General features: G+C 46.1%; 1 protein-coding gene across 2 annotated transcripts in view; it reads right to left on the bottom strand.

Moving 5' to 3' along the window:
* The window catches only part of CCDC192 (coiled-coil domain containing 192), a 1,307,223-nt gene that overhangs the window by 1,082,497 nt on the left and 201,923 nt on the right, over positions 1 to 22,803 (bottom strand). For both annotated transcript variants that reach the window (XM_085632706.1, XM_085632707.1), the window contains exon 2: positions 17,908 to 17,959. In XM_085632706.1, the coding sequence (XP_085488832.1) occupies positions 17,908 to 17,959 (52 nt within the window). The remainder of the gene's footprint in view (positions 1 to 17,907; positions 17,960 to 22,803) is intronic.

Below are 22,803 nucleotides of genomic sequence, written 5' to 3'. Positions count from 1 at the left end.
GGACTAACCAGTTTTAAAGTGCCTGTGCTCACTCCCTAAAACATTGGAAATTCGCCTAAACTTGATTGGCATAATTAATTTACTGTTAAGTCCTTAGTAAAGTGGTATACCATATACCCAAGGCCAGTAAATTAAATGCTAGTAATTATCGTGCTACCCACTTAAGTAGCTTCTTAAAACATGTCTCAGGCCTGCCATTGCAGCCTGTGCGCAGTTTTAAACTTCCAATTCGACTTGGCAGGAAAAACATTTTTGCCAAGTCTAAAACTTCCTTTTTAATACATATAAGTCACCTTTATGGTAAAACTTAAACAGGCCATTGGGTGCATTGTATTTAAACATGTAGACATGTACTTTTGAGTATTGCACGCCCAGCTACTGAAAAATTCCCAAATTCGTTTTTCGCTACTGTGAGGCCTATCTTTCCCATAGTATAAAATTGGGTTCCTTATTACATTTAATAAGTGATACATTTTGTTTGAAAGCAGGTAGAAATATCCTGTTTAGTCCCTAATTTTTTTTAAATTGAAATAGTATTTAATGGTAAAATCAGATTTTAAGTCACAATTCTGAAAATGCCACTTTTATAATGTTGAGATTTTCTTGTCCTACCCATTTGGTGACTGCAGCCTGTTTCCTGGGTCACATGACTAGGTGTAGTTGGCAGCTGGCTTTGTATATTCCTCCCAGACAACCACAAAATAGGAGTACTGGGATGGGCCGTCCTAGCTGGACAGGGGGCAGATCTGTGCACAGCCCACGTACACTCCAAAAACACTGCCGTACACACACACAAAGAACTACACACATCCTGAGGCAGAGGCAGGGAGGATAGGAATTCCAGACACTTCTGCGTGGTGGAGTAGGGGAATTCTAGAAGCATCTTCCACTTCAAAGCTGGCACCAGGTATAAAACCTAGGACCCTCAGACCCACTCTTCAGTTCACTTCTGGACCTGTGGAGGACACTCAGAGGACCGCCCTGTTGCCATGGTCTGCTGTATACTTGTGAGTACTGCCCTGCTGCAACAAAAGGACTGCCCTGCTACCTGATGCCTGCATTGTTCCCTCAGAGAACAGCCCTGCTGTTTGATGCAATTTTCTGCTTGACACCAGGACTTTCAGAGTGACTAAAGAACAAGTTACTTACCTTCGGTAACGATTTTTCTGGTGGATACAGTATCTGCCTGTGGATTCCTCACCTTGTGAATATCCCCTGCGCCAGCATTCCACGGAACTTTTCTTCCCCAGCATTCCACGTCGACGTGGGCGACGTCACAATACATCGGCTCCGCACGCGACTCCGTACGACGTCATCGGAGCCATAAGAAGCCCACGTCGGCGTGGTGACGTCAGTTCCACCCATTTTTTCCGTGCCTTCGAGGCGAACAGGTGAACCAACGACAAACCCAAGTATACACAGTATATAGAAAACCAATACATATACATAGCATACAAAACAAGGGAATGCTAATCAAACAAGCATTACCTACAAATGTACAAGAGAAAATATAAGCATTTCAAACAAGACTAATTTCATGGTATACAAAAGGTGGACAACGGGGAGGCGGGTGGGTTGGTGAGGAATCCACAGGCAGATACTGTATCCACCAGAAAAATCGTTACCGAAGGTAAGTAACTTGTTCTTCTGATGGATACATCTGCCAGTGGATTCCTCACCTTGTGAATAGATTCCCACAGCAGTCCCCACTCCCGGAGGAGGGTGTCCACCTTTCTATACCAGAAAGTCCTGCAAGACAGAGCGCGCGAAGTGGCCCTCCCTCCTCATCTCAGAGTCCAAGCAATAATGCTTTGCGAAAGTATGGAGGGAGGCCCAAGTCGCGGCCTTACAAATATCTGCCACGGGAACACCCCGGGCCAGAGCAGATGTTGAAGACTTAGCTCTAGTAGAGTGAGCACGAATACCCTCAGGAGGAGTCTTACCAGCCAAGGCGTAGCAGATCTTGATGGTCAGTATTATCCATCTTGACAGCGTGCGCTTGTGCACCGCTTTACCTTTAGAACGACCAACGTAGCCAATAAAAAGCTGGTCATCAACACGAAAGTCCTTGGTCCTGTCCAAATAAAAACTCATAGCCCTCTTCGGGTCAAGGCGATGGAGTCTTTCCTCCTCTTTAGAAGGATGAGGGGGTGGATAAAAAACAGGGAGGGTAATAGACTGCCCCAAATGGAAAGGAGTAACAACTTTTGGCAGGAAAGCAGCCCTGGTCCTGAGAACCATCCTTTCAGCATGTAAGGTAAGAAAAGGAGGTTTGGAACTAAGAGCTTGAAGCTCACTTACCCTCCTTGCCGAGGTTATGGCTACAAGAAAAACCACCTTAAAGGACAACAGCCTCAAAGGACAATTATGAAGAGGCTCAAATGGGGACCCCATTAAAAAGGTTAAGACAAGATTAAGGTCCCACTGAGGCATTACAAATGGAGTAGGAGGAAACATGTTTGTAAGGCCCTTGATGAACCTCAGAACAACCGGAGATTTAAATAACGAAGGTTGATCTGGAAGGCACAGAAATGCCGATAAGGCCGAAAGGTAGCCCTTGACCGTGGCCACAGCACAGCCCTGCTGAGCCAAGGAAAGAGCAAACTGAAGCACATCAGAAAGATGAGCCTTTAAAGGGTCAATGGATCTCTCTCCACACCACTTTACAAACTTAGACCACCTGTAGGAGTATATGGACTTGGTGGAGTGTCGCCTGGCCGATAAAATAACGTCCACCACATCAGGTGGGAGAGAGAAGGAACTCAGGTTGCCCCGTTCAATCTCCAGGCATGAAGGTGTAAGCTCTGGAGGTGGGGGTGAAGAACCTGCCCCTCCGACTGCGAGAGGAGGTCTGCCCTCAGAGGGAGACGGAGCGGAGGGCACGAGGAGAGGTGGAGAAGATCTGTGTACCACACCCTTCTTGGCCAGTCCGGGGCGACCAAAATGACTTGGGCCCGGTCTTGGCGAATTTTCCTCAGAACCCGAGGAATCAAGGGTATGGGAGGAAACGCGTAAAGGAGTCGTGAACCCCAACTCAACTGAAACGCGTCCCCCAACGCCCCCTGCATCGGAAACTGGAGACTGCAGAATGACGGGCAGTGCGCGTTCTCTCGGGTGGCAAACAGGTCCACCCGAGGAGTCCCCCACGTCCGAAAGACGTGACGAACCACCTCCGGATGGAGCCTCCACTCGTGGTCGGCGGAGAACTGCCGACTGAGACTGTCCGCACGCACATTCAGCACCCCGGCCAGATGATTTGCCATCAGACAAATCTGATGGTCCTGAGCCCAGGACCACAGCCGCAGGGCCTCTCTGCAGAGACAAAGAGACCCTACTCCTCCCTGTTTGTTTATATACCACATCGCGGTCGTGTTGTCCGTCAGAACTTGAACTGACCGACCGCGAAGGGAAGGGAGAAAGGCCTTGAGTGCCAAACGAATCGCCCGCAACTCCAGAAGGTTGATATGAAACAACCTTTCCTCTGGAGACCAAAGACCCTTGATCTCCAGATCCCCCAGATGAGCTCCCCACCCTAGGGTGGAGGCATCCGTTATCACTGTGGCCACCGATGGAGGTAGATGGAAAGGCTTTCCTTGGGACAGATTGCCCTCCACGCTCCACCAAGACAGATCCGCTGCAGCTTCTCCGGAGATCTTGATCGACTCCCCGAGATCCCCGTTGTGCTGATACCACTGCTTGCGGAGGCACCACTGGAGCGCCCTCATGTGCCAGCGTGCATGGTTGACCAACAGAATGCAGGAAGCGAACAGACCGAGCAGGCGAAGGACCTTCAGAACTGGAACAACCGCTCCACTGTGGAATAAAGGGACCATCTCCTGAATGTCGAGAATCCTTTGAGGAGGAGGGAATGCCCGACACACAGTAGTGTCCAGTACTGCCCCTATAAACAGGTTGCGTTGAGAGGGCACCAGGTGAGACTTGGGCACATTGATCGAAAAACCCAAGTCGAATAACAGCTGAGTTGTCACCTGCAGATGACGCTGCACCATCTCCGGGGACTCTGCCTTCAGAAGCCAGTCGTCCAGGTAGGGGAAAACCGGAATCCCCGACCTCCTGAGATGAGCAGCCACCACTGCCATCACCTTTGTGAAGACTCGAGGTGCAGTAGTAAGACCAAACGGGAGGACCGCAAACTGATAATGTTGCGACCCAACCGTAAAACGGAGATACTTCCTGTGCGACTTCAGGATTGGGACATGGAAGTACGCGTCCTGCAAGTCGAGCGACACCATCCAGTCTCCTTGCTGCAACGCTTGAAGAACCTGCGCAAGGGTCAGCATCTTGAACTTCTCCTGTTTCAGGTAAAAATTCAAGATTCTGAGGTCCAGAATCGGACGCAATCTGCCGTCCTTCTTGGGGATCAGGAAATACCGGGAGTAGCATCCCTGACCCCTTTCCTGCTCCGGAACCACCTCTATTGCGCCCTTCTGAAACAAGGCCAGAACTTCTTTCTGCAGGAGAAGCAGGTGGTCCTCCGAGCAATAACCTTGGCAAGGAGGGTAAGGGGGAGGAAACTCCCGAAAGGGAAGGGCGTACCCAGTCTCTACGAGGTTCAAAACCCAAAGGTCGGTTGTAACAGATTTCCAACCCCGTAGAAAGTAGGACACCCGACCCCCCACAGGTCTTACATGATCCGGGATGGGGGATCTAGGGCTGCTTCCCTGAAGCCTCATTTGGAGCAGAGGAGGAGGAGGAAGAAGAGGGGTTACGACCAGAACCTCTCCGACCCCTTTGCTTCCCTCTATAGGAGCGATAGAGGGGATTTTGCTGCTGTTGTTGCTGCTGTTGTTGTGGCTGTCGGAAGGAGCGAAAGGATGACCTTCCGAATCCCCTAGCCTTACGGAAAGTTGAACCTCTCACAGGAACCTGCAGACCCAAGGACTTCGCCGTTAACCTACTGTCCTTAAAACGTTGAAGAGCAGAATCTGCCTTCTCCCCAAACAACTTTTGTCCATCAAAGGGCAGATCCACCAGCGTGGCCTGGACATCCGCAGAAAACCCTGAGGAACGGAGCCAAGCTTGTCTCCTTGCGGCAATGGACGACCCCATAATTCTCGCCACAGAGTCCGCCGTATCCAGCCCAGACTGGATCACCTGCCTGGCAGCTGCCTGAGTGTCCGCCACAACCTCCATGAAGGACGACTTATCCCCCTCAGGTAACTTAGGGGCCAGAGTCTTTATAGAGTCCATCAGGGCATGAACATAACGCCCCAGCAAGCACGTAGCATTTGATGACTTCAATGCCATACTTCCTGAGGAGAAAGACTTTTTGGCCGCCTGATCAACTTTCTTCGACTCCCTATCAGCAGGAGATTGGGGGAAAGCACCCGAAGCATGTTTAGAACATGAAGCCTGCACCACTAGGCTCTCCGGAGAAGGATGCGTGGATAAAAAATCCGGGTCTCCTGGCGCAACCCTGTATCTCCTTGCCACCTGCCTGCAAACTGCTGGAGCTGACAGAGGCTTCTTCCACACCTCCAATACTGGTTCCAAGAGAGCCTCATTGAAAGGTAGCAAAGGCTCAGAAGCCGACGTCGGGGAGTGCAACACCTCTGTGAGCAGATTGGACTTGTATTCCACAGAGGGCAGCTGCAGATCTAACAACTCCGCGGCCTTCTTGATCACAACATGGTAGGGCGCCAATTCCTGTGGTGGAGAAGACCTTGCAGAAGCATGCTCCCACTCCGGGGTGGTATCCAAACCACTTGCCACCTCTATACCTCCAAACTCGTCCGAAGAAGAGTCGACCTCACCTTCTTCCACCTCAGCACGAAATCTTTCCTCCTCCAAAACCCTTTGGGCTTCACGCCTCGATCGATTCCGGGGAGCCGGCGTCGTCGACGTCGTACGCGGCGTCGGTGGAGCCAAAGGCATCGGCGTCGGAGGCGCTACAGGTGGAGTCGGCGGCGCCGGATGCGGCGTCGAAGGAGTCGGCCTCGGCGTCAAAGAAGGCTCCGAAGATTGACCATCCATCCGAGGTCGAGCCGGATTCCCAACCGGCGCCGGAAACTGCCAAGAAGGCGCCATCGGCATAAAAGGCATAAAAGGAGCCTGAGCATATTGCTGCGGCACTCCCAGAGAAAACGCCATCGGACCCACGGGACCTGCTGGTGCTCCGGATGGGAAGGATGCTCTCTGAAAAATGCCATACATGGCATTCAGAAATCCCGAAGGATCCGTACCTGGAGCCGGGAACTGGGGATAAGGAACTGCCCCTGTATCCTCCTGTGGAGCCACCGGCGTCGGCTCCTCCGAATCCTCCACCGGAACCACGGAGTCATCAGGCACCGGGACAGACTCTTCCTGCTCCTGCTCCACATCAGATTCCACCCGACCAGGAGTCGAAGCCTTGGACGGCGCCGGAGACGGCGTCGGGGAACGAGCCGGAGTCCGCTTCGGAGAGGGAGACTTCGAAGACTTATCCGGAGAAGGCGAAGGAGACAAGATCTTGCTCTGACGTCGACGAGGCGAAGCCGACCTCGACCTCTTAGACTTCGAGGACCGACGCCGAGAAGAATGCTTCCTCTTCTTATGGTGCTTCTTCGACTTCGACGACCTCGAAGTCGAAGACTCCCGCCTGGACTTCTCCTTTTTCCTCCCTCTCTTCTCCTCACCGATCTTCTTCATGAAGAGTTTGGTCTTCCTCTCCTTCAGTGCTTTAGGATTCATGCTCCTACAGCACCCGCACTCATCCACATCATGATCAGAAGAGAGACACCATAAACAATTCTGATGCGGATCCGTCATGGACATCAGGCCTCCGCACTCCCTACAGGGCTTAAAGCCCGACTTCCTCGTCGAAGACATTCCGATTTTAACAAGAATACACCACTAGATTACAAAGTATCTAGAGAGCACTGGGAAAAAACCGTTGCGCGTCGACGGCGCGGAAAAAAGGGAACTGACGTCACCACGCCGACGTGGGCTTCTTATGGCTCCGATGACGTCGTACGGAGTCGCGTGCGGAGCCGATGTATTGTGACGTCGCCCACGTCGACGTGGAATGCTGGGGAAGAAAAGTTCCGTGGAATGCTGGCGCAGGGGATATTCACAAGGTGAGGAATCCACTGGCAGATGTATCCATCAGAAGGGCTAGTTGGCTGGTCTCCCGATCAGAACCTCTGGGACACAAAAGACTCTTACTATCTTGAATCTGCACATGGACCCAGCCTGATCTTTTTACTTTATTACTGTTTAAGTACTGCATAATTACTTTACACATTGCCTCTGTGTTAAGCCTGACTGCTTTGTGCCAAGCTACCAGAGGGTTAGGCTAAAGTTAATTCAATAACTTTTTGTAGTTCACCCTGACAAGGAGTGTGGTTGTTGCTTGAGTAGGGTTAACACTCCCCTCAAACAATGACCTAATTTCTCACAGTGGTACTGGACTTCCTACTGTTCCTTTCTGGCTGCAGTAAATTGCACTCTTAAATGTGACCCAGTTTCAGAGGGTGGAGTAACTTTGGAGTAACTTTACACTCATAAATGGTGAATAATCAAAAGCACTACACTTACACATGTAATGTACTAAAAGGTGTACACTACCTTTATGAAGAGTCCTAGTTGTTCCTTAATATAAAAGGTAATTTGTCTTACTGTCTCGTCTTTTTAGCGTATGAAAAAAAAAACCAGCTCATTTATTTTTTATGTTTACAGATTTGGATTGTGAGGTTTAGGTAGAATACTAGCAATATCTGGGGAATGAAGGGCATAGGAGACTGGATGTGAGTTTGTGGAAATTGAAAAGTGTAAATCGAAAATAATTGCTGTTAGCATGAGCTGAAGCCATCTTGTTTGCGGCATCCATGTTGTTAGCCTTGTGATTCTGCTGTCTTAACTGTTGCCTGCCTTTCTATTCTGCTTGAGTCATCAGCTTTAGTTAACTCCTTCTATTCTAAGCTCAAGCAATGTATGAGCTCAGAAAGGCCTGTAGCTGCTAGAATGCACCTGTTTGAGAATGTAACTGTCTATCATATCCTACTGATGTAAGCAGTTCTGCTCCCCCTCCCACTTTGCTGACTAAGTGATTACTCATCTGCCCTTGTCTGGCTGGAACTATTCCTGTGTATGCTTGTACCTTCTATTTGTAACTACATGCTTACCAGTGCAGAAAAAACTGTGTATAAGCACCATGGTCTGTGTATTCAAGCCACTACCACCTGGAACACTTGAGGGTGTTGTATGGACGTGGTCTCACTCATGAGTGAATAAACTTGTTATTTGATATTCCAGCTTCTGTACCAATCTCTATTTTGTTGGTCTAAGGACCCGTGGACAGATAAGGGTGAACCCCTGCACCAGTGGGCCCCCAAAAAGGCTAATTTCCACAGTTTGGCGGCCGACTCGTGGGGCTCATCGGAGAAACGGCCATCCGAAGGAGTGGTCTTGACGGAGGACAGGAATTTTACTGAGGTGGTACCTTGCACGAGGAGACCCTTTGTCTTTGCAGACCGAAGTGCTTTTCCGGTTTTACCAATCTAACCCTCCAGGTGGTGGCCGGTCCCAACTGAGATCTCTTTTGGCGTAAGTATTGCAGTGACCATTAGGTCGACCCAGAGTTTGGCAGGTGGAGGTTGGAGACTTTGGTTTGGTAAGGTCGCTGAAGCGACACTCTTGTTTTGGATTTGCTAGTCCAAAATTCTGGTTTTGTTTGTTTGTTTATTGCAATAAACGAAGGCAGGTAATGAGGAGATTTTTCTCTTCTTTTGATATATTTGGGATAAATACTATTTGACTATAATATTATATTTGATTATAATATTTTTGGCATGCCTGCTCCTAGCACACTTTGTAGAATGTGTTGGTGTCTTGGAGGTGCCAATATGGATCTAGAAAGTAGTCAGCCAGCTCCCCTAGAGGGGACACCTAATAGGTTTATGTATATTAAATATGGTATTTCTTCCATAATATAAAGTGCACTGAGGAACAAATATACGATAAAAGATCCTAATCTACGATGGCCAGTAAATGGGTCATTTGATTTTAAAAAGATTCAGTATGTTGAGCAGTGTCTGTTTAAATGAAAGAGTCAACAAGATATGTTTATTGTGTACGAATGTGGGAGAAAGAAGTGAATGAGAGAGTGAGGACAGAAGAAGCTATTGCAGAAAAAGAACAGCGCAAATCAATTTATGAAAAAGCATTGGAATTGAAAAATAAAGAGATGAAGGAACTAAAAGAGAAAGAAGATAGGGAGCGTAATTTAGAGGTAACTGGCCTGTACCCTGTTAGGCGCCCCATTTATCCCATACTTAATAAACCTCAAGATGATTCCATTTTGTTAGACAGATCTCCGCCGCCGTATAAATTCCCTAGTGCCCCTGAGAATGAAGGTTCTGATGAGATGCATTTTTCTTCAGAAGAAAAAGATGAAGATTAGGAAGTCGGGCGGACAACTCGCTCTACTTTAAATACTGGACGCAAGGCCACTCTTAGATCCGCTGCCCGTAAAGCAGCTTGTGGGAGTGCCTCCGCGCCAGCAATTCTAGCAATGGTTCAGCAATGCACAGATTTTGAGCAGTTATATTGTGTAGAGACGTTTACTTGGGAAGTAATACTCAGCTTTAGAAAACATTCTGGTGCTCTAGAGCCCTCTGATATAAATTTGGAATATAAACAGTTAAGTGATGGCACCTTTCTTTCTTCACAGGTGTCCGATCTAATTAGGCGAGTGGTTAAATTGCACGTTGACACATTCCGTCTGCGAGAAGAGAAAAAGGCAGCTTGGTAAAGCTACGGCTGAACAAACAGTTCAGAACCCAGGGCGACAAGAAGGAGCTACAGGGACAGATAAAGACACTGGTGATATTGTAGTTACTGTGAAGCCGTTGCATGAAGCTGCGCCTTTGTATGTTCCTCCAAAGGGAGCGGGAACACGTGACGATAACACTTCAGATAATGCGAATGGATATTTTATTTATAATTGGAGTAGAGCAGATGTTATGGCGCTAAAAGCTGCTTTGCCTGATCTGCGCAAAAATCCAGCCGCTTTTTATGAAGAAGTATAAGGAGCTATTAGCTCCTGCACTATGACGTTGCCTGATATTGACATGTTATTTGGACTTATTTTACCCCCTGATATGTGGAGATCAATTCGGAAGGTAGATTATAATGTAGCTTATGGTGATACTTGGGTGCATTTAGAGGAAATAGATGCTGAGAGCCTGCGCAGAAACCGGAACAGGTGATATTTGATCTTCCCAAAGCCATTGTAACTAAGTTGAAAACTCTTATACCCCCTAAGAAAATAGATTGGACTACATTAGTGTCTTGTAAGCAGAAATTGGATGAGTCAGTTTCTGATTTTTTACAAGATTTGGAGAGACATTCCATGACTTTAGTAGGCAGTTGTTGACAGAGAACACAGGTAAGCATCTGTTCGTCTACAAATTTGTCGCTAACATGTTGCCCTGTCTCTCTCTTGACTATGACCCAGTATTATGAGCGTTAGGAAATGAAAGCAAAAGGCAAGGAGGATAAAAAGGTTAAAGATTTAAAAACGAAAATTATGTTGGCTCAAGTCTATAGTTCCTCATTTAGAGGCGGTGGTAGAGATGGACGTGTGATGTATCGCCCTGGTGTATCCCCTTTGCCTTCGAGCAATTTTGTCTTCTGATCAGTGTGCGGATTGTAAAGAGATTGGACACTGGCATTCTGAGTGTCCCCATTTGCAAGGTCAGCAGTATCAGAGGGGTAGAGGAAGTATGAGAGGCCGCCCGGGGAACACAGGAAAAAGGGGAGGCATGGATAATCGTACCAGAATTGAGGCAGTTGAACACAATCCTAATTCTTTTAATACCTTTGATATGTGAAACCTATAACAAATGTCTGATTATGCAACTGATGGTCCTAAGGATTCTGATTATGCATAGGAATGCCTAGGATGGGGTAAGGAACCGGTTGAGGTCCCAGTAGATCAGAAGGGTCCCTATGTCGAAGCAAACGTCTTGAGTTCTACTGATCGCTTTCTGGTTGATATAGGAGCTACTCGTAGCGCTCTGTCTAAGCAATTGGTTCCTAGGGCTCCCCTGTATGGCACAACGATAACATCAATAGGATTCAATTGGACACCTTCCCTTAGACCACTGTCACAACCACTTGCATTTAGTCTTGATAAATTCACTGCAACATGTCCATTTCTGCTTTCCCCTAACACGCCGGATAACATCATGGGTATCGATATGCTTAAACATTTTCGTGTTACAATACGTTGTTTCCCAGAAGGTGTGCGTGTCATTTTAAACAACAACTATCCAATGGTTGAGAGGTCTTGTCTTATTAAAGAGAATATTGCTTTGGCATCGCTACCTAGTACCTTGTGGGCTACATCAGACACCGATGTGGGTTAAATGGTTATCCCACCAGTACATATTCAAGTGAAGGAAGGTGCTTCGTTGCCCGATTGCCCCAGTATAAAATCTCTCAAGAAGGTGAAGACGCATTGATACATACTGTTCAGGATTTGATCAGAGTGGGGGTTGTGGAAGAAGTTCCTTACAATATCTGTAATAGCCCTATTCTTCCCATTTAAAAAAAAGACACTGATACTAAAGTTTATAGATTTATTATTGACTTGAGAGAGGTCAACAAGATAGTAGTGCCCTAATATTCAGTAGTCTCTGACATCACAACACTTCTTACTATGGTTCCTCCTACTGCAACTACATTCAGTGTGATCGATTTAAAGAATGCTTTCTTCTCGATACCAATTCATCCTGACAGCCGTTATATGAGGGTTTTTAATGACGGTTCCTGCACAAAGTAAAAAAGACCCTGGTTATACAGGACAAGTGGTCCCTTCTCCCCCCTCTTTGATTGTTGTACTAACCATTGGAAGCCGAATGGATCACAGCTTCTCTTTCCCTCCACATTGATTATTATGTACCTACTTAGGTCACCTCCTGTCTAAGGAGGGACGTGCACTCACACCAGACCGCATTCAAGCTATTTTAGACATGTTTGTGCCCCGTACTCAGAAGGATGTTCGTGCACTGATTGGTCTTACTTCTTTCGGTAGGCAGTGGATCCCTAGCTTTTCTTACATTGTTAAACCGTTGTTGGCCCTTTTGACTAAAGACACACCGATGCCCCTCCCATGGACTACTGAATGCCAGAATGCTTTTCAACAGTTACGTCAAGCTCTTTGTTCTGCACCAGTATTAGGAACTCCAGACTACACTAAGGCCTTCACACTCTATGTACACGAGAGGGACGGTTGCGCTCTCTCGGTTTTAACCCAGATACATGGTGATAAGCAGCGCCCTTGTGCATATTTCTCAGCTGTCCTTGATCCAGTCGCTCGTGCGTTGCCGGGGTTTTTTCGAGCGGTAGCGGCGACAGCTGTGTCCATATGTCAAAGTGAGGGAATAGTCTTGTCACATAGATTGCTTGTGCTAGTGCCCCATTCAGTTGACGCCCTTTTAAATCAAACGAAAACACAACATTTGACTAGTGCTCGCTTGACAGGATATGAATTGACACTTTTGGCCCCTCATATCACTCTGAAAAGATGTTCGACTTTGAATCCTGCTACACTATTGCCATTTCCAGCTACTCAGTCCCAGTCACAAGAGTCACATGATTGTATATCCCTTACTGAAGAACAAACAAAGGGTCGTGTTGACCTACAAGATACGCCCCTTTCTAGTTTTGATGGGGAATTGTGGGTTGACGGGTCCTGCTTGAAGTTGCCCGATGGCACGACATCTGCTGCATATGCAATTACAACACTTCAGACAGTAGTTGAGACAGCTCGCATCCCACAGAAGTCAGCTCAGGCAGCTGAGTTGATAGCACTAACAAGAGCATGTGAGGTTAGCACAGATCTGTTTGTTAACATCTACACCGATAGCCGATATGCTTTTGGAGTGGCTCACGATTTTGGGCAACTCTGGAAGGAAAGAGGCTTTCTTACTTCACATGGTACACAAATAGTGCATGGGGAATTAGTACATAATCTCCTTACTGCCTTGACATATCCCAAGAAAGTAGCAATTGTTAAGTGTAGCGCACATAAGAAAGTGACTGATAAAATAGGGCAAGGCAATGCCTTTGCGGCTCACACAGCCCGTGAGACGGCAATGCAGCAAAGTACTACATCTATGTATGTGGTCAAGTCACAGGCTGAACATTGGCATGATGCCAGACAAGAGGTGCTAGACATGCAACGATCTGCCTCTGCTGAAGAATTTGACCAATGGTCTAAGGAGGGAACATTGGATGATGAGGGCTGATGGAGGAATAAAGACATGACGAAGTGGAAATTACCCGCAGCCTATTTACATCCCATGATTCACATGGCACTTGGTCCCGCACAGGTTGAAGCATCCTCAATAGCAAAGCTACGTATACAAGTTTGGGATCATCCAGATATTGCCGGCACAGCTAAAAAGATAGTACAATCTTGTCTGATTTATCTCCAGTATAATCCTGGAAAGGGAACACGAACTCCAACAGGAGGGTTTGCAATACCAACTGCACCTTTTGAGGTTCTGCAAATGGATTATATCCAGCTTGAACGCTGCAATAATCTAAAATATGTCTTAGTGGTGGTATGTGCCTTCAGTAAATGGATAGAGGCAAATGCTACGAAAGATAATACAGCTAAGGTGGTCCTAAAGGAGTTTATCCCACGATTTGGCATTTGCCGAGTTTGTGGAATGACAATGGACCCCATTTCATTGGGCAAGTTGTTGGTTACCTCATGAAAGGATTGGGAATCAAGCAGAAGTTCCATGCTGCTTTTCACCGACAATCAGCAGGGCTAGTGGAACGATACAATTCTACCCTCAAACTTAAGTTGGCCAAAATACAAGCTTCCACATCTCTGAAATGGCCTGATGCACTGCCCTTGGCATTGCTATCCATTAGATCGATACCACATACACAATCTGGCCTCACACTGTATGAGGTGGTTTCTGGGAGGCCAATGTATATTTGGGGGATTCCTAAGCCCTGCCCTATACATGATGTACCTTATGTATTGATGAACGACTATTTGTCTAAGTTGACTGACAGTTGGTCTTCTATTTATCAACAGGTTCGGGAAACGCTTCCAGACAGGTCGCAGGGTGAGGGCCAAGATCTACGGCCTGGAGATTACGTGGTGACAAAGTCCTTCCAGAGAGCCAGCTCCCTAGCACTGTGGTGGCGTGGACCGGAACAAGTGCTTTTGGCTACCAGGTCTGGACTGCGAGTGACCAACTGTAAGAACTGGGTCCATGCAACGCACTGTCGGAGGGTTCCGCATGACCTAGTGAGCCCAGCTGTGTTGGCAGATCATCGCGACATCCTGGACACAGAGAAAGGACAATCCACGTCACCTGAAGAACCTGCGAAAGTCTTCCCGGACCACAAGACCCCTGGTACGTTGCAATATCAGCTGCGAGCCCGGAAGAGAGATACGTCGTTGCTGAAAAAGACTGTTTGAGCCACTGTCCTGGGTTAGTGAAAGACTGAGTTACAAAGGGGGGTATTCTCTTAGTGGCTACTCGTCTCAACCTCAGCGAAGAAACCAACGTCTGCCCAGGACCTTAGGGCACTATCTTTTCTTTTTTTCTACGTCAAGATGAACATGCCTACGGAGGAGAAATCAACTGCTGCAAGACTTTGGGATCGAAAGACTGGGCCCGATTCACAGAACTGACTTAAGACAAAATCATAAACTTACTAACCTTTTGGTATTCACAGAAGACACTTACTCATTTCGGTATTCACAGAAGGCACTTAATCATTTCGGTATTCACAGAAGTTAGGAGTCCTAACTTTAGGACTCCTAAATGCCTTCTGTGAATACCGAAAGTCTTAAAGTTAGGATTTTTCTCAGTTTAGGAGTGAGAAAAATCCTAACTTTAAGACTTTTGGTATTCACAGAAGGCATTTAGGAGTCCTAAAGTTAGGACTCCTAACTTCTGTGAATACCGAAATGAGTAAGTGCCTTCTGTGAATACCGAAATGAGTAAGTGCCTTCTGTGAACACCAAAATGGTAGTAAGTTTAGGATTTTGTCTTAAGTTAGTTCTGTGAATCGGGCCCAGTATGTTTATTATTGGACTCACTTAAATTATTGTTCTGATTGCTACAATCACATGGGTTGTAGAGGGAGTAACTCCTGCTCGAAATCTATTGACTGCTACTACTCCTGTCCCCATTGAGCACCACTAATTCACTCTTCCCTATCATGAGCAGCAGCACAGGATGTCCTTCCTCAACAATACGTTCATTCAAATGTTGCACCACACCCACAATGCTACAAACATCACAAACTGTTTGGTGTGTGGAATGATGCCAGCTCATCAAAAAAAGGGAGGAATGCTTTTCATTCCTTTGCCGTTTTTACACAATGGCTCCTGCAGAGCCTGGTTCGCACTGTTATGGGCTTCTCAAATTGCTAATATCACTGATGCTGGTGTAGGAAGACTCAATGTTCAGCTAAATAAAGTCTGCTATCCTGATGAGGAAGGAGATCCGCAAGCTACAGGAACTAAGTGGGAAATGGAGGAGTATCACTGAGGAAATTCCTCCATGCGCTATGTTTTCCCAAACACTCGAACTGTCAAGGGTAATGGACCTCCTGCTATTGCTGTTACTAGAGCTTGAGAAGACCTTTATGTGAACAGTATTGGTAGCATCCCTGTGGGAAAAAGTGACTGCACTAGAACTCTGAACATTACTGGAATAAACAATAGCAGTTGTTTGTCATCACACAACACCTATTTTATTTGTGGAAGTATAGGGTATTACCACCTACCTATTGGGTGGTCTGGAAGCTGTTACGTGTCCTTTTTGCTACCACCTGTGTTTTTGGCACCTGCACCCTACCACAAAGACTATAAACTGTATAATGACATTTCTAAGAGTCGATCTAAGAGGACAATAAATCATGATGAGGTGGATCAGACTGATACTGCACTGCAGCAATATGTTGACTTTAATTTGGGACTGTTCTTCGTTGGTGCGGCCTTAAACAGCAGAAAGATCAGACACATGACACATGTTGTAGAGGCTGTATCCAATCAGAAAGCTATGGCCCTTGGGAATATCATGGAAGAACTGCACATTGCGAGGATTGTGGCGCTCCAAAACCAGATGGTCCTCGACGTTGTCCTTGTGGACCGTGGTGGAGCATGCCGCATCATCTGAAGTAGCTGCTGTGTCTATATCCCTGACCACGCCCCTTCAGTTTTTGAAGCAATTTCTAAGCTGCACAATATAGCCACTGAAATCTATCAAGATTCAGGAACATGGACTTTGACTGGAAGGCTATGGACTATGTTTACTGTCTGGGGCTGGAAACTATTATCAGCCCTATGTATATCTATTGCGATCCTTTTTACCTGCTGATTATGTACCCAATGTGGCCCGATGTTCTGTTCCCTTTGTGCTTCTACCTGTACCTCATGTATACCAGCTAAACGAAATGTTAAGAATGTAAATGCCCGACTAGTAACCAAGAAATAAGAAAGTTGATGTTAATTGATATTCGTGATAACTTTCATGCTCCTTCCAAATCATAGAGATGTCTTCAGCTAATGCTAAAAGCGCCGTCTGTGGAAATCGAAAAGTGGTAATTGAAAATAACTGCTGTTAGCATGAGCTGAAGCCATCTTGTTTGCAGCATCCATTTTGTTAGCCTTGTGATTCTGCCGTCTTCACTGTTGCCTGCCTTTCCATTCTGCTTGAGTCATCAGCTTTAGTTAACTCCGAAAGGCCTGTAGCTGCTAGAATGCACCTGTTTGAGAATGTAACTATCATATCCTACTGATGTAAGCAGTTCTGTTCCCCCTCCCACTTTGCTGACTAAGTGATTACTCATCTGCCCATGTCTGGCTGTAACTATTCCTGTGTATGCTTGAACCTTCTATTTGTAATGACATGCTTACCAGTGCAGAAAACACAGTATATAAGCACCATGGTCTGTGTATTCAAGCCACTGCCTCCTGGAACACTTGAGGGTGTTGTATGGACGTGGTCTCACTCATGAGTGTCCGTGCCAATCTCTATTTTGTTGGTCTAAAGACCCGTGGACAGATAAGGGTGAACCCCTGCACTGGTGGGCCCCTAAAAAGGCTCATTTCCACACGTTGAAGACTGGAAACTGACACACATCTTGAACCCTCACATTGGCTACACCCTGCAGCTTCGTCCGGCTGGAAATTTTCACCTTCCAAAAAGAGGCTAAGTCCAAAAGTAGAAATCTTCACGCCGTTTAGTGGTTAGTGTGAGAGTGGATGAGAATGTGAGCTATATGGGGTTGTCTGGGTGAATATGGGGTGTCAGAGTGGATAAATAGGGCATGCTGACCAAGACAGCAGATGAGGAAGAGAGTGGATGGAGTGAGTGAGTTAGCGGTGGTGAAAAGAAGGGTGAGGTCGAGGGTTGAGAGACTTGATTGTGCAGAGACTGGATTGGGTGGCCAGAGTTTAAGGCAACAAACGTGCAGAGGGCAAGGGAGTAGATGGGGCCAAACAAGTGAATGGGGAGAAAAGGGTAATGGGGCAAAGTGGAGGGGGAGAAGCAATAAAGGATGAAAGGAGATGCCAAGCTGAAAGGCGGTATATTAGAGGGCTGAGCATCCTACAAATGACGTTCCTCTCTCCATTGATATATAAATATATTGTAGCTTTTATTATGCAGCTAATTTGTGAACGTTACAAATATATAACTGATGAGTCACAGAGGTTCGGATTGACACCGACAACCTTAGACTTGGGAACCAGAGGCTTCCAAAGTCCAGTCTTAAGCCCAATAAATGCATGTTTAAAAATGAAACTTTATGAGCAAATATCCATCTTTCTCATTTCAGAAAGCAAGCACTTTGACATCGAACTACTGCTACATTAGAATTGCTTGGAAACAGAAATGCGGAACCATAAAAATAAATGCTCACCAAGGCTTTAATTTTTCCAGACTCATCAAGCGAACAGCTTTCACTGGCACATCTGTAACGAAAAAAATATTTTTCACTTTCATCTGAATTCCCCGTGAGCAATGGAATCTCCTGAAAAATACCATTAAATGGACTATGAATTTCCATGAAAATGACAGGACAAGAAGCCTGGAAACTAGCTCCAAATGAAATAGCTTCTTCCATAAATTTCGATTTTTTAAATTTATTATTAAATAATTAACGAGGCATGTGATATATCTTGGTTCAAATAATGTACAAGGATTGTAATCTTACACTGACTTCCTGGAGTGATAATAATAATATTGACAACAACTGAAACCAAAACCTTGCCACGGTAAGTGGATACAGCGTAAAAAGAGATGAAGTACAGACATGTAACCATACTGCATTGTAGGTTTCGAATCAGGAGCCCCATTTACTAGGTGTAGGTCACAAACCAGGATGTGCAACTTGCACACCGACTGGTTTGCAAAATGACCTTCATTTTGCATTGTGGCTGATCCACTAATTTGTTAAATCACAAAATGTATATTCACAGGAGATATCAAAACCTTGTGACTCTTGGATATAAATTTTACAAGACACTTTTTGTGACCTTCCATCATTGGCTGCAAACACAGGAATTCAGGCCTGTGAGGGCAGCAGCCCCTCATCATGCATTTCCACTTACTGGGTGTCAACATTAATAAAAAGCGTTGGCAAAGCCAATAGGTCTGATGTCACCCGTCAGCCTTTTGGCAATTCTAGTGTTTTGTGGTCATGGCTTTTGGAAGCTATTGGCCATTTGTTAATGTAAAAAAATAAACATTGACTAAAGGCCAACATGTTTTTCAGTCTATAAAAATCACTCATTATCAAAGTACTCCCTGGTACTGAAGGGTGCTACTTGGTTTATGAATGTGCTCAATTAGAAAGGGCAGCATGCCATAACTCATAGTGAAGGCAGCTAATGGTTGAAGTTGGGTGATGAGTTGCTCCTTGATTCATGCTCATATAGGTTGAAGAAAAATGTGAATAACACAACCACAGACAAATGGATGAAGTGTGGCTAAAAACCCCTGTAAGTAACTATGTCATACACAAAATGTTAGTAAAATCAAAAGCTTTTGGCTAACACAGACTTAAAAAAGGCAATCATTGTGCCATTGGCTGCAACCATCTAGCCTTTGAGAAAGAAAGAAGTAAAGAAAATAGAAAACCAAAAGGGAAGGAAAGAAAATAGGGAAGAAACAAAGAAAGAAGGAAGGCAAGAAAGAAGGAAAAACAGAAGGAAAGAAAGAAGGAAGGCAAGAAAGAAGGAAAAAAAGAAGGAAAGAAAGGGGGACGGCAAGAAAGAAGGCGATAAAGAAAGATTAAAGGGAAGAAAGGAAGAAAGAAAAAAGAAAGAAAGCGAGAGAAAGAAAGAAAGAGAAAAAAGAAAGAAGAGAAAGAAAGAAAACAGAAAGGAAGGAAGGAAGAAGGAATGAATGCAGGAAATAAGGAACTTAAGTAACAAAGAAGGAATGAAAACAAGAAAGAAACTAGGAACAAAGAAAGAAACAAAGAAAGAAGGCAAGAGAGAAAGAAAACGGGAAAGAAGGAATGAATGAAATAAGAAAGCAAGGAAGAAGAAAGGAACGAAATTAAAGAATGAAAGAAAATGGGAAAGCAATAAAAACGAATGAATGAAAGATAAAAGTATATCAAGAAAGAAGGAATGAGCGAATGAATGAAAGAGAAAAGGAAAGAAGGAATGAAAGAAAGAGAGAAAGAAAGGAGGAAAAAAGGATAGCAGGAATGGAAAAAAAAAGGAAAGAGGAAATAAAGAAATAAAAGAAAGGAAAGGAGGAGTGAAAGAATGAAAGAAAGCAAGAACAAAGTAAGAATAAAGAAGAAAACTATGGCAGGAGAGAGGAAAGAAATTTAAAAAAGTGTCGCAAGTGCTGCAAATTAAGGATGATTAAGGCTGGTTTTCTTCCTGGGCAACGTTTGTTACAGAACAATTGGTGAAACGAAGTCCAGACTAAACATGCACTGAAGTATTGTCTGCTTATGAATTCACATGTATAATATTGAAGCTTTCGATAACTTAATACAAAACAAGCTCAAATAGACACTCTCTGTTATGCTGTGAAATGCCCGCAGTCAGATAAAAGCACTCTAAAAGGAATTTACAACAGCATTGGCATGAGACAGGAACAGATAAGGGGTGGAATGTGGCATGTACTCATCTGGTAAAATGCATCCTGCTGTCACTTCAGACTCTAAACATAAAGGCAACATCCAAGTAATAAATTAAACAAACAAAAGCATTGGCACAGAACGGAACTAGCATGTGTGCAGATGTGCTACTTGTGAAAGAGCAAAATGCAGTCACTTAAAGTAAAGTTATCCAGTGGCTGAAGAAGGCTGACACTCCTGCCTCATGCTATTTGCTGTAGTGGGCGGAAGCAAAATGTAAATGACACAACAGACCAATGGATGAAGAAAACTAGCTGAAAGCACCTTAAATAAGTATAGTGTACATATATTTTTTGAAGGTCGTGGTTGATGCCATAGCTAAAAAAGCAGCACAAGCCACTTAAAGGGAGAACAGGAAAGATATTGTGAGGATTCCAATTGCATTTGTGTAGGAGAGTAGGGTCTGCTTTCTATGTTCACCCCCACTTTTTGCTTTTGCTTTACTGGTTTTCGACTTAGATGTGGCTGTGGGCCTGCTAATCAGACCCACAGCCCTGCTGTTCTCTCTCTAAATTAATACTATGTACTTTAGGTGCATAACCCATTTGGATAGGATCACCTTATTGGCCCCTGTACAGTGTACCCTAGGTACCCAGGGCATAGGTGTACCCTAGGCCTACCAGGGGCTGCAGCATGTATTATGCCACCCCTGGCCTGGCCTTCCATTTTGACACAACCGGCTGATCACTCAGCTGGGGCAAGGTCGTGTAATCACCCCTTGCTTAGGTGTAGTATTCCTATACCTAACTTACATATAGACACATGTGTACCTATCAGTCACTCCTATGGCAGGCCTTGACAATCCTGGAGGCAGAGTGCTTGGTAACATGTGAGATGGTGCTCTAGCATGAGCTGAGCCTGTCTGCAGCTTTCGGAACCTTGTCCTTATAGCTGTTCTATGATATAGCCTACCATATACTCTTAAAGTGCCTTATAATCTTAGACGGTTATGGTAACTATGGTTTGGCTTTATCGAAACATGTCGTGTAAGGTGTCTAACATTGTGGAATAATACCCCCATGCCATTTCTGGACATGAGAATATTATTCCCCCCTTCTAGAGGGAAAGACATGTTAAAATCATACTTCAACTGTTAGCCTCTGACCAAAGCCTCAGCATCACAAAATGGATGCTGCTGCCACGACACAAGTCTGACCTCCTGCAGCTGGGAGTGATCCCAGCCAGGGAGGCCTGGACAATAGGTTTCCTGCTTGGGGAGGTGCTAGCACCTCCCCAGACAGCCTTTAGTGTATTGGGGCAGGGTGGGCTGAAAGGAATGAGACATGCCTGGGGCACACAAGGTGTTCCTTGCATAGTCCAGTTCAAACCGGCGCTGGGGCACTCCAGCCCCAGCTCTGGCGCGAAACTGGACAAAGGGAAGTGGGTGTAACCACCCCCTCCCAGGTCCCACCCATAAGGCGTGACCTAGCAGGTATCCCAGCCCCCCAGATTAGTATAAGAGTGGGAGTTGGGCCTCAAGACTTTAGATTATCCTGAACGTGCAAAACTGAACAGAAACTCTGGACCTTCGACATTCGACGAAAGAAGAAGACTGAAGAATCTCCCTTGTAGCCAAGGAGTGGCTACCCTGTGCAAACAGGCACCATCAAGAGACTACCCTTTGCTTTGCCCACGTTCTACGAGGAACCGACTGCAGAGCCCGACCAGAGCCTTGACTTCCAGACTTCTCCGACCCTGATCCACATCTACAGCCGAGCTGAGATCCGTGGAGGCGACGAGCGACGTGGGACCGGCTACCTGGAAAAAGTGGCTAGTAACTTAAAGCGCAGCTTCTGAGGTACCCTCGAAGTTGTGCACCGGGGATTGAGAAGCCCCAACCCCAAGCACCATCTGCACCGAAGATCAGCCCCCCACACACCATGAGTCCTGCGTGGGGCCCTTCTGCATTTTCCTGCTTGCCGCGTCTGTCCGGTTGCTTGCCCGCTGGCTAGTGGCCTTTGTGACGACGCACCCTGAAATCTTCTGCGCTGGTTTGGCTCCTCCAGACTGGCTCCCGCTTCTCTGCAAAGAAGAAGCACCCCAGACCTTCCTGGTCTGCACCAGAAGCAAGTCCTCCGTTCTTCGTGGGTTCCGCTTGCCAAGGCTTGGTGAGTCCTAGTCCAACTTCGACGCCGCCGACAGCAAGAGCCTTCGTGGGACAGCTCGCCTCCTGGTCCTGGTCGTCCTCGACGCTTCCTGGTCCTCCTGGCTGCAGCGACAAGCTTCACCTTCACCTGCAATCTTCACGACATCGCCTGGTTCCTTCCTGGTTCCACGTGGTCACTGGCTAGTGACCTTGACTCTGTCCCTTCTGCTTGCAGGTTTCTTCTCTTCTTGATCCCAGCCTTGGGATCCACCGGACACTCTTCACTGACTGCCTGTCAGCATCTTTCTTCAGGCATCCATAGGAGTCGACGACGAAAACGACGCATCTTCACCCCTATGCACCCGCAGCCTGTGGGCTAGGTAACTTGGGTACTCCGGTGCTCATCAGGATAGTGACTATCCTAGTGTCTAGTTTTCAAGTCTCAACTTCCTAGCTACTCCGGAAGTGTCCTAAATCTACCGTTTTCTAAACTGTACTATTGCTATTGACTTTTACGCATTACGCGTGAGTGTTTCCACTCTGCACACGAATCCCGTGGGCCTCCCACT

This window comes from Triturus cristatus, chromosome 2_1 (genome assembly GCF_964204655.1).
Source record: "Triturus cristatus chromosome 2_1, aTriCri1.1, whole genome shotgun sequence".
Taxonomy (NCBI): Eukaryota; Metazoa; Chordata; class Amphibia; order Caudata; family Salamandridae; genus Triturus; species Triturus cristatus.
The sequence above is the reverse complement of the archived record's forward strand: the minus strand, read 5'-3'. Positions and strand labels throughout refer to the sequence as shown.